This window comes from Adiantum capillus-veneris, chromosome 13 (genome assembly GCF_014529385.1).
Source record: "Adiantum capillus-veneris isolate H3 chromosome 13, ASM1452938v2, whole genome shotgun sequence".
NCBI lineage: Eukaryota > Viridiplantae > Streptophyta > Polypodiopsida > Polypodiales > Pteridaceae > Adiantum > Adiantum capillus-veneris.
In genome coordinates, this window is record NC_140943.1 from 39,205,776 (window position 1) to 39,218,457 (window position 12,682).

Genomic DNA, 12,682 nt, shown 5'->3' on the forward strand with positions numbered 1-12,682 from the left:
TGCATCATGTAGTGTCTATGTCAGTATAGTAGTAAGCTCCTCCAGAGGTCGCCCTGGATCCTCTGTGCACAGGCGTCTGTAGATCCCATCTATGTATACAAAGTCCGTCTCCCGTGTAAAGGTGTAGTGAGTAGGGGCTGTTGCCCGTCGCCTGTGTGCTACACTAAACTGAAAAGAAATGGTCAGCGACACAAGAGCATGATCCACTGCCACACCAACAGGTCTGGGTCCAACCGTGAGGTCCTGGATACTAGAGATGAGGCTCGGCTGTGCCATGACATAATCCACTGTGCTGGCTCCATGTCTGTGTGGAAAGCACGTAAAACCCCCAGCAGCGGGAAATCTCTATAGGCCATTCAAGATGACCAATCCATGTGCAGTCCCCATGTCTATCAAGTGTCGTCCATACTCAGTGTGTTCTCCATCCTGTGATAGTCTGGATAGGCCCGTCTCTGCAACATCCAACTCTCTCAGCATCTCCTCTGAAGTATCAGAGAGAGAGAGAGAGAGAGAGAGAGAGAGAGAGAGAGAGAGAGAGAGAGAGAGTCTTATAGCAGAGCAGAATATAGTTAAAACAGAGTTGAAACAAGCAAACAGACATGAAATCTAGGACCATTCAAAACCATAAACATGGGAATTTGGTACCTGCTGTCTCGCACTCCCTTCAACCAATTCCTAATCTCGTTTTCGTTTCCATCAACTTGATTTTCAGCTTGTGTCTCCACATCAGAAGCATTCGCTTTTGCAGATTTTGTGCCAGCTTCTCCAATAACAGATGCTTGTTCTGCACTACTCATCCGCAAGGCACCTTGTACAATAGTTGGTAAGGAATGTTTGATTTTGGGAGACCATAAAGCATGGATGCAACGCAATAGCTGCAAATCAAAATTTACAAATTCATCCAACAATATTGGACATGGTTGAAATGAGATAGCAGCTGAAAGATAAAGGCAAAGATAGAAAATGCTCCATGACCTGTAAGAGAGGCATAACAATCCACTTCATATGATTAATTATAGGATGAAAAGGTTCAATTGCAGTTCCCCCACGCCAAACATCAGGATATTGACTTGCACACCGTTTCACGACCCGCTCAGTGAAGACTATTGAATGGAAAATTGACCACATTTCATCATTCTGTGAATTAGTTGTCTGCTTTGTCAGTAAAGCCAGAAGATTTCCAGGAGCTGATAGAAACCGCTCTTGAAAATGATTAATCTTCCATCTGGACTGTATGGGGCTCAGGAAACAGTCAAAAGCCCTTGCTTCGCATTCTTTGCTGCTTAAAAGTAGTAAGTTCAGAAAGAGTGACAAAAATGGCAGAAAGCAAAACAAAATGCAGGGTTTAAAACAAAAAATCTCAGCAAAAAAGAGTTGAAATACTTAAAAGTTCTAACTGCTCCATGATTTACCCTGCTGCTGAGCCAGCCACCAAGAAAGCCTCTGCAATCAAGTTATGCTCCCCTTGCTGGAGCAAACCCTGCTCTTGCAAAGCAGAAATAGTTTTCCAAATGACCTACACAAAGCTAAGGAGAATGAAGATAGTTTTCAGCTGGAGATAAATTTTGGGGGTGGGGAGTTGCTTAAAAGCACAAGATAACTAAGAGGCAGCAGTGAAAGAAAATTCAAATGTCCTAGGTCAAAGTAACTCTTACGTACAAATCGGCTCTTAAAAAGACGGTCTCTTAAGCCTACTGTATGCAGCACCAGTATCATCTGCATCAAGCTCCACGGTTCTAAGACTCCTAAGCACCATGCTCTAAGGCAGCCATCCTCCATCTCTTAGAGCCATCCTCCATCTAAATACTAGAAAAGGGTCAGGAATCTGTACTTAGCAGGCATCAGTGTGGCATCAGCTTCTGCCATTAACAGGTACCAATGTAGCATCTACTTCTGCAGTATTGCAGCAAGCCAACACATGTCGGAATTCACTACTGAAACCCTGATATAATGCTTAAACCCTATGGTGTTTCATGATGGTTGAACTCATCTTCTGCATCAGCTAATAGAGCTCCATTAGCAAATCAATTTTCTGCCCGCAACATGTACAAGTCTACAAATGTCTAAGAGAATGAAAAATTATGCCTCTTTGAGCAGCTATTAGCACAATTAAAAAGCTTGCTTTTCATGCTCTTTGCTTCATAAAGGACCATATTTGACAAGAATACTTCATTGTTCATGACTCTCCTTGTCTACACACCATTGCCCACGCTGAAAATTCTCAGAAGCTCCAGGGTCAAAGAACATCAAAGCTTTTTCTCCTTTTGTTGTCCTTAAGCGCTACAAAGTTCTCGAGACTCATCGTTGCACAAAGTACCAATCATGTCGACAATCAAGCCAGCAGAAGACTTAGGATGTTTCTTAGGTTGAGGGTTAGAAGACAAGTTAGGTTACCGTAAAGAGAGAGAAGTACAAAAGGTACGTCCTGTTTGAAAACATTGGTTGCACTGATTGTTCTTCCTCAAAGCTTCTCGTTGCATAGCATTGTCCTGTTTGAAAACATTGGTTGCACTGATTGTTCTTCCTCAAAGCTTCTCGTTGCATAGCATTCAAGTTTAGAGTTTGCAAAGCTTGCCAGTTTGTGTGGTTAGAGTCGGAAGATGTAGGACTAGGAAGTAGGGAAGCATTGCTAGAGGTAGGTTTATTAGTTGTGAATGTAAGCATCCCATCCAGCATCTTGTAGCCAACTCTCCCATGATCCATAAGCTCATGCCTGGTAGAAACTTTGATATTGCGACAATACTTCTATAGTGGAGAAGGAAAGACACCAAAGTTGACGTAGACTCTGAGAGTGAGTCCCGACCACTCCTTTGTAATTTGAGTTGCAGATTAATATAAAAAGAAATACCGAAAGGGGCGCCAGTCTTTGGGGCCAATATCTCTAGGCACGGAACTCCGTCGGGCCAGTGTCGAATCAATTGTGAACTATGAACTGTTTTGAAGTGAACTCTTGTGGTGTCGCGGTAGAATCTCGACTTGGAGTGTCCAAGTCTGTTACAGTGGTATCAGAACACGGCCGATTTCTCTTCTACGGGAAATCCGATCCTTTTTACGCGGCACTTATGGCTTCAGACGGAGATCAGTCGACTTCCTCTGCATCCGGAGATACAGGAAGAGATCACAACGAAGATTCATGCGAGGAGTACAGCCCGCCTCGGCCTACTCAGGTGGAGATCAAAGAGATGGAGCGTTGAGTCGTTGACGATTGATCAGCAATGCAACAAAGATGATGCTAAATTTTGCGAAGGACCCGAAATTTGCAAAATTTATGAGCCAGACCTCCTTCGACGAGGTGCATGCAAAGTGGCGGCAAACCGCAGAACCACCCCTCAAACCGGCACTTAAGAAACCTCCTACTCCAAGGATGTACACAAAGCAAGAATTAGAAGAGGTGGTTGATGCACGAATTGCTCAGCTTTTTGACGCGCAGAACAAAGCAGAAAAGCACGACAAAAAGCAGAAGAAAGGAACTGACTTCCACGGATATTTGGGTCGTCAGTCTACATTTGCATCGGCAAGAAAGCAGAAGAAGCGTGTTTGATTTGAAGGAGTACCTAGTTCTTCTTCTTCTTCTTTTTCTTCTGACAGTTCTTCTAGCTCTTCTAACTTGAGCGAAGAAGACAAAAAGGGCAAAAAGCGAAGCAAAAAGCAAAGCTGAAGACGAGTCCTCTGTAGAACTGTCAACCACTAGGCGAGATTTAGGCTTCTTTGCCTTTTTCTTGCCCTTTCAGACTCTGACGACAGCAGCTTTTATGCAAAGAAGAAGAATTTTTATAAAGCCAATCAGTATGACTTTCTGGAAGATAAAAGCAAGAAAGTCCGAGAGTTTAAGGAAGGTGGACAGCCAATTAAATTTGACACGTTTTCTGGTTATAGAGATGCTTCGAAGGCTTTGTCTTTCATACAGTAGTTTGACATAGATTTCTCAAGAGGGTGTTACTCAAAGCACTACAAGATTCGGAGAGCTGCCTCTTACTTCAAGGGAAATGCTCGAACTTGGTGGTCCACGCTTCTAATAAACAAGACGGCGCCAGTCAAATGGCTGAAATTTAAAAGGCTTTTTCTTTCTTCTTGGCTGACTCCAGAGTATGAACGCGACATACGAATTGCTTGGAACCATCTTCGGAGGACCAAGAAGGATACAAAGATCCAAGATCCAAGATCCTTCAAAGATCCAAGATCACTCCTTAGAACAAAAGTCAGCTTCCATTCAGGAGCTGATGAGTCATGCAAAACGGGGTTTTGCCATTTACTCGGGCAGTTTGACCTACCCCACAGATGAAATCATGACGCAAAGGACCGCACAGACTTTGAAAAATGAAAGTAGAAAGAGGAAGAGCAACCCAGAAAACAAAGAAAAGGATGCACGACCCAAACTCACTCCTCAAGAGAGAGCTCTTTACATCAAAGAGGGGAAGTGTTTTGGATGCGGGGAAACTAGGCATATCTCCGCGAAGTGCCCTAAACAGGCACCGAAAGAACAGAACAACAAGGACGAAGAAAGGCCTAAGAGTTTGAAAGCAGCTGAGGAACGTGGACGAAAAGGCAAGATGAAAATAGGACTGGTTCAAGATTGCGTGAGTACCGACCCAAGCACAATGGACCGGAGTACAGAACCGAGCTTGGCACAAAGTGAAAGACCAAGAAGCCCTCATCTTCTTTGATGGAGAAGCCAAGGCCAACATCATTTCACCTGAATTGGCGGCATGGTTTGAGATCACACCCGATCGGATAGGACCATTAGTAGAGGCAGTTCTAGCGGCACCCGACAGGGCGTAGCCATTACACCTGTCATTGGTAAACTTCGGTTGCATTGTCGGGGGTATTTAGGGCATGAGGACTTCTACATAATACCTTTGGAAGGTTGTGATGTCCTCTTGGGAATTCCCTACAACGCCGTGGTCGACTATCGGCGAGAAAAGCGACTTTGACCATAGAGAAGGACAGAACCATTGTACTTGATGTAAAACTAAAGGGCGAGTCTATCCCTATTGTATCGGCTTCAGTCATTTTAAAATTAATAGAATCCAGTCTGTTTGTTTACTCGATCTTCTTGAGAGAGATGAATGATGAGATTAGGACAAATATGTCTGAACTTGATAAAGAACGCCAAGATTTTCTCCACGCTCATGCCGATTGTTTCTCAGAGGGCCTGCCAGGCGAGTTACCACCCGCTCGTCCTGAAGATCATACTATTGATCTAATACCTGGAAGCACACCACTGAACCGGCCACCTTACCGTGTGAGCCGAGCCAAAAACGAAGAAATTATGAACCAAGTGAAAGACCTCTTGGAAAAGGGTCTTGTCCAGCCTAGTACTTCACCGTACTGCTCTCCAATGTTGTTGGTTTTGAAGAAAGACGGATCTTGGAGAATGTGCATCGATTATATCCATCAAGAACAGATTTCCGATTCTTAGAATCGATGATATACTTGACCGACTTCACGGATCCTCGTGCTTTAGCAGGATCGACTTGAAAAGTGGATATCATCATATCCGAATCGCGCCGGGAGACGTCTGCAAGATAGCCTTTCGGACGACTTTTATTTGAGTTTTTGGTGATGCGTTTTGGCCTACCAATGCTCCTGCGACATTTAACCGGATGATGGACAGGATTTTTTGAGAGTACAGACTATTTGTTGGCACTTTCTTTGATGACATCATTGGTTTCTCCAAGGATGAGGCAGAACATAGAGAACATCTGCTTCAAGTCTTTCAGACATTACGAGATCACAAGTTCGTGATTAATGCGAAGAAAAGTGAATTTTTTCTACCAAAGACACTTTTTGGGACACATTGTCTTAACAGCAGGAGTGCATATGGACCCGACCAAGATAGAGACTATCCGTGATTGGCCCGATTTGAAGAATGTCCATGAAGTTAGAAGCTTTTTGGGCTTGTGTTCGTACTACAGACGGTTCATTAGAAAGTTTGCAGAGGTTGCTTCCCCTTAGCATATCTTGGCACAGAAAGGAGTCCCTTTCTCGTGGGGACCCACAGAGGTGACTGCCTTTCAAACTTTGAAAGAGAAATTGACTTCAGGACTAGTTTTGACTTTGTCGGACTTGCAGAACTCATTTGAAGTATATTGTGAAGCTTGTGGTCGTAGTCTGGGTGCGGTCTTAATGCAAGAAGGCCATATCATTGCCTACAAGAGCCAATTGTTCTCAAGGCCGGAATAGACAACACAGATTTATGAGAGAGCTTTTGGCGGTTATCCATGCTAACATTGCTCAGTGGCGACATTACCTACTCGGAGCGGATTTTACTGTCTTTACAGACCATCAGAGTTTACGCTACTTCTTGTCACAGAAGCAGCTATCGGAAAAGCGGATGCGGTGGGCGAACATCTTGTCACAGTTTCACTTCCCAATTGTCCATGTGCAAGGACAGAAGAATTTGGTGGCAGATGCTTTGTCTCGGAAGGAGCTTCGAAGATATGGTCGATCACTATGCCACAGATACAGATTTTGCAGACATTTTCAAACGGATATGGGATGGGGAGACAGTAGCGGAATATTCCATTCGGGATGGCTACTTGATGAGGAAAACCATGTTGTGCGTTACACAGCCGTTGAGGAAAAAGGTTATGACCGAATGCCACTGTCCACCTTTTACGGGTCATCACGGCATTGCTACCAACTTGACAAGAGTAGAGAAATACTTCTTTTGGCCAAGACTTAAGAAGGATGTGGACGAGTTTGTGCGCAGTTGCTTGGTATGCCAGAAGGTCAAGTCCGACAGGCATACAACACGGGGATTGTTACAGCCTTTGCCCATACCCACCCGCCCCTGGGCAATGGATTTCATTTTTGATCTCCCGAGAACACAGAGTGGTCACGATGGTATTTGGACTATTATTGACAGATTTAGCAAGCGAGCTTTTCTTTCCAGTGAAGCAAACAGTCAAGCTGGATCACTTAGCGAGACTGTTTGTGGCCCAGATCTTCAGATTACATGGCATGCCCGAGACGATTGTCTCCGAAAGGGACCCAGATTTACGAGTTTCTTTTGGAAGGAACTTTGGGAGAACATTGGCACGCGGTTGTAGTTCTCGTCATCTTTCCACCCGCAGATTGACGGGCAATCTGAGATTGCGAATTTGGTGGTTTTAGATTTATTGAAGTCTTATATCTCGGATCAAAAGACTCAATGGGAAAAGTATCTACCTTTGGTGGAATTTGCCTACAACAACACGATACACTCTTCGACGGGGAAGGCGCCATTTGAGATTATTGAAGGTGCTCCAAAGGTTCCACCCTTCCTAAGCATGAAAGATAAGATTTTTTGAAGCCGATGAGTATACGCAAGACTTGGACACGGCTTTTGCCAAGGTCTGCGAGGCTTTGCAGCAAATCTCAAGAAAGACAGAAAAACGCAGCAGATCGCCATCATCGCGATTTGAAATTGAAGGAGAATGATTGGGTGCTCTTACGTTTTGAGAAGGCACGCCTGAGCAAGAAAAAGGGAAAGGAGAGGCTTTTTCCAAAGCTTAGTATGCAATACTATGGACCTTTCGAGATCTCCGAAAAGATAAATGATGTCTCCTTCCGACTAGAACTGCCCGAAACTTGGAGGATTCACAATGCTTTTCATGTGAGTCTCTTGAAGCCTTTTAAAGGTGATGTGCCCGAAGATGGAGAGCCTAATGAGCAACTCGAAGTGGAACAAAACGAGGAGATCCTTGTTCCAGAACATATATTGGCACATAAGGACAAAAAGATTTAAGGGTAAAGTGAGAAGGCGATTCTTGGTTAAATTCAAGAACTATCCTGCATTGGATGCGAAGTGGATGGAGGAGGAGGACCTAGCAGATACTCCTCAGATTGTGAAACTTTACCTTGAAGCTTTTGGTTTAGTATAGTCTATTCCAAATGGATCCTCGAATTCAGCTTGGCCAGATATATGGTGCAGTGGGTATGCACATGAGGGAAGTTACTCCGCTCCTTTGTCAACAGATACCTTTTGATACTAGAGTCACTAATGTCTCTTTGAGCTTCAGGGATACTAAGAGCTGACAGTATTCTATTGTATGACTTTATGAAATAAAATTCCGGATAATATGAAACTGATTTGTTCTTGACTTGTTTAAGTGCAAGAACTGATAGACGAAATGACTGCAGCATTTTGGTCTGAATGATCTCGATAGACATGGTTGCAATAGGGATTAGTCAATCTTGCATCTATGCAGTCCGAGTGGATCTAGATGGGATTGCTAATTGCATTGCCGATAAATCATGGTCTGAGATCCGAACGAATGTTGAATGTGATTTGTCATATGATGTCGTGTGATGTGACTATCGATTGGTACAGGTGCTAGATGTGCGTTCCTAGTGTGTCGGTACTAACAGTCAGTGTTGCTGAATTGGCTTTATCTGACAAAAAAATAATTCCATATGAATTATTGGATTTATAAGTGAGAGGGTTTTCTCGCTTGGAACACCAAGGAAAATAATTCTAAATGAATTATTGGAATTTTAAGTCAGAGGGTTTTTCTCACTGGAGCCATCCGAGTACAGAGTATTCCTAGTGCGTCATTCAAAGTAATGGCGGGAGCACTGTGAAAGGGAATATCTGTAAGGCCACCAAGAACGAGTGCTTCTGTTGTGTCACATCGGATGGGTGACAGAGAGCATCGGAAAGAAGTATCCGACCATCCGGGAACGGACATCTCTAATGCGTCATAGGATGGGTGACATAGAGCATTGCGAAGGAGATTGTACCGCAAGTTCGGTAGGAAAGGACTAGGTGATGGGTATTCCTGATGCGTCACAAGGTGGGTGATTAGTGCATCGGAAACGGAATATCCATAGTCATGAGGAAATTCCGAACTGTGTTGGTATTGTGCACAAGGAAAAGCAAGCACTTGAATGAAGATGGGTTCAGAGGAAACTTTGAGGAAAAACAGATGCTTTTTGAGAAAGCGGGATTGCTTTTCGGGAAAGCCGATGCTTTTCCGCGAGGAAGTCGAAGAAATCTATGTTTGCATTGCAAATGTGCATGTGATTGCAACCAGGGACACCTGGGAAGTGCTGTGAAAGCATTGTTTTTGACTTATAAGGTTTTATTGAGTTTTATTATTGAGTTTATGGACAGATTCAGACCATTTTTAAAGGTGACTGGCCGTCCACTTAATAAGTGGGCAGCCATTTGATAAATAAGGCAACAGATCAGCCAGCGTTTTTTTTCTCTCTTTTTCTAGCGGAAAGGCGGATTTTAAATTTATAAAATAAAAATTTTTAAAAAAAAAAAAAAACGAAAAAACGGCCACGATCTCTACGCGAGCAGCGAATGCTCTGCTATTCGTGCCGTGGCCAGGAGCTAGAAAAGCATCACATGCCCTCACTCAAAGGAGAGGACCAGTTTTTGCAAGGCGGAGATGCTGCTGCAGAGTTCATCCGCAAAGAAGACGTTTGCCAGTGATGCCCATAACTGTCCCAAGTGTACCCGATGTCGCCAAGACCCAGTGCGCAAGTTCCCTCGCGAAGAAGTGCCTACAGAGCGTGTTTCCATCGCGACAAGCTGCTGCTTTTCTCTGTTTTCAGCCCATAAACGTCATAGACGGGGCTGATTTACGAGAAGGAACCCGAGTACACACCTCTTTTGTGTGTAGGATTGGAAGAGAGGATTTTCTTTGTAGAAATCTCTTCCAGGGAATTGCTTTTTGAGAACCGAGTTGTGTTTCAAGCGTCTAGACTTTAAAGGTAAAGATTTTCATGTTATGATCTCTGAGTATTTGATTGCACGTGTACTTCCTCTTCGTGAGGTAGTAGGAGCAGAGGAAGGCATGAGCCTCTGCAGGAGAAAAGCGCTCTGAGGAACTAGAGCCCGATCAGCCCAAGGGTTTCGTACCCAAGTTTGGGAAGCAAATCCATGGATCGAAGAGAGGTAGACTCTCGAGATGTGATCCGGAAGTTGAAATTCCCAAGGGAAGGACTTCGTGTCCAAGAAAGCAGAGTTAATCTGCAGAAAGAGGACTCTCGAAACAGAGTTAGAAAAGAGTTGCAGGGATGTCACGCCCTGAGTCTGGAAGGTGAGATCTAGAGGCGAAAACCTTGATTCTCAAGGATTTAAAATAAGGAACGGAAGTTCCTTGGAATAGGGTTTTGCCCAAGGAATAGGAAGTCGAGGCTTCCAGGAACCATCAAGTCTTATTCTAGAATGAACGTGGTGATACGTTCGGTTCAAGTGCTTGTATAGACATGTCCTCAGTAATAAAGATACTATTAGGGGGGGGGGATGTAAGGTGCAGCAGAATGAATGTTTGAACTTTGCTCAAGATGAGTGCTCCGAACTGTGCTCAAGGTTCCTTTTTGTTCTTATGGAAGGGAGAGCCTTCCGTTCTTAATGAGAGAGTACAATGATCATAACAAAGAGAATGGACACTGTGCGTGCAAGTGTATGAGACAGAGATAGAGAGAGAAGAGAATACGACACCAGAGACGTTGTAAAACCCTCCTCCGAAGGCCCCACTCTCTATGGCGAGAGCGGTCTACTTATGATTGCACAAATCTCTACAATGCTTGGACTTGCCGACGATGTCGACGACGATGATGACGACGACGAGACGGGCTGAAATCTGAAACTGCTAAGGGCTGAAATCTGCAAATCTTTATCTGCTGAATTCTGACTCTATGTCGGGGACGATGTCGATGGCGATGATGCGACGACGACGCGCTAAAAACTAAAAACGCTGGTCCTATGGCTGATTCTGTCGCAATGATCTTCAAAAACGTTGAGGTTGATCTGCAAACCAAAAACGCTAGGGCTGAAAACTGACTTGCGGGGAAATCTGCTTATGCTAGGAAATCTGTTGTGTTGCTGTGGGAATCTGCTAACGCTAGGGCTGATCTACTGTCTACTGTCGCCGGGAATCTGCAAGTGCAAAAATGCTCGCTGATCTGGTGCAAAAACGCTAGGCCTTCTGTTGAGAGAAAACGCCAGAGTTGTCGCAGGGATTGGTCTTGCTGACAAGTTGCCTGTTGAGCAAGGTGCTCCTGCTGCCTCTTCTACCAGAAACTGCTAACTCTGGTTTGCTTATAAACAAACTTAGCAAAATTGCCCTACCTACTTTCCAACAAAAGTCACTTAAAAATAATAGTGAAAAATGTCAAAAATAGGGAAAATATGTCTATGCACTATAAAAATGCTTTTGATGGGATCTGACTGGAATCTGATGGTCATGTTGTGTGCAACCAGAGGACATGCATCTAATCTAAGTGTCTGGACATGCACGGTCTGCGAATAGACTCACAAAAAAGTGCCAGATCACTTCCTATTCTAGACTGACTTGACTAAACTAAACCTTGATCATGATGTAGCTTGTCCACGGACACAGAGGGTTGGATGTGTCACGTGACATCCCCTCCTTTTCAAAGTGAGGTACTGGTACCAAATTGTATGGCGTCGAGGGAGATCGCCAACTGCATCCTGAATCCTAGAAGGGACTCTTCGCCGGCCCACTCTGATGTGTGGGTCGTGCGGTACTTGAACTTCATAAAGGTCTGCAACGCTTGCTTCTTTGGGCCGCGTCGAAAGCGGCACAGTCTTCTGTGGCTCCTTCAATGCTTCAACTTCGTCGAGAGTCATGCTTCTTTCTTCTTCAAGAAATCTCCATGGCTGAAAATTCCCGAAACCAATTCCAACACAAAAACATGAACATACCCATTCCATGTAAAGTGAGTGGAAAAAATCTTCTCTTCCTCAAAGACTCTGCATGCAAGGTAGATGAACAAAGAGACAGAGTGCCAAACCGTTCACCACACACACACAAACAATGAGATTGAATCTTGTCTTGCTGATCTAAATAAATCAACTGTGGAAATTCACAACGGAAATGCCCATGCTTGGTGCTCATACTTTCATGTGCTCTTTCTACAACTGTGTCATGCCAAGGAAGAGACATGGAATGTGACTCCCTTGAATGCATTCATGAATAGTCCGCATACATTCGTGCTCATTCATGAGTGAAACGTGCTCAACGTACAATATGTCATGCCTAGGAAAAGGGATCACATAAAGACGCTGACTAAAATACAAGAAACGATCACGAATGAAACACTCGTACAATGCGTGCGTACTAATCATACGAACACATAATACTTCCTGTGAGGGTTCTTTGGACCTAGGCTCGAGAGCCAAGATCGATCCTTCGTGATTGATCGAATCTGCAATGAGGTTAGCTTCACTAGAGAAAGTATCGACTAACACATCATCCTTGTGAACAATCACATCATCTTCATGCAAATCATCATGCTTGTGAGAAATCACATCTTGATCATGCAAATCATCATGCTTGTCAGTGTCATCCAAATCATCATGCTCATCATTATCATTCAAATTATCATGCTTATCATCATGCAAATCCTGTGTGTCATGCTTGGGAGAAGAAGAGACTGAGAGAGTCTCCTTTTCCCGAATCTCTTGCATCTGTATCTGAACTTGAGAAAAGAGTCGCAAGAATTCTTTCATGTGGTGATCGCTCTTCTCTTGTCGTGCTTTGGTCTCACGGTCATATTCTGCTTCTCTTACTTTGTTCTCGCGATGTATGGCTGCCACTCTTTCTGTGTATTGACGCTCTATGGCTGCCATCTTTCTTCGTGTTCACGCTCTATTTCTGCTTTTCGGTCTAACTTCTTGTCCATCATCCTCTTGTCCAAAAGCGTCATAGGATCTGGTGTA

The 12,682-nt window shown here is 44.0% G+C and overlaps 1 protein-coding gene across 4 annotated transcripts in view; it reads right to left on the reverse strand.

Annotated features, from left to right (window-relative positions):
• HST (ARM repeat superfamily protein) overlaps positions 1-12,682 on the reverse strand; it is a 164,872-nt gene that overhangs the window by 56,944 nt on the left and 95,246 nt on the right. For all 4 annotated transcript variants that reach the window (XM_086526648.1, XM_086526647.1, XM_086526649.1 and 1 more), the window contains exons 16-18: positions 1,413-1,516; positions 976-1,279; positions 646-875 (exon numbers count right to left, since the gene is read on the reverse strand). In XM_086526648.1, the coding sequence (XP_086382774.1) occupies positions 646-875; positions 976-1,279; positions 1,413-1,516 (638 nt within the window). The remainder of the gene's footprint in view (positions 1-645; positions 876-975; positions 1,280-1,412; positions 1,517-12,682) is intronic.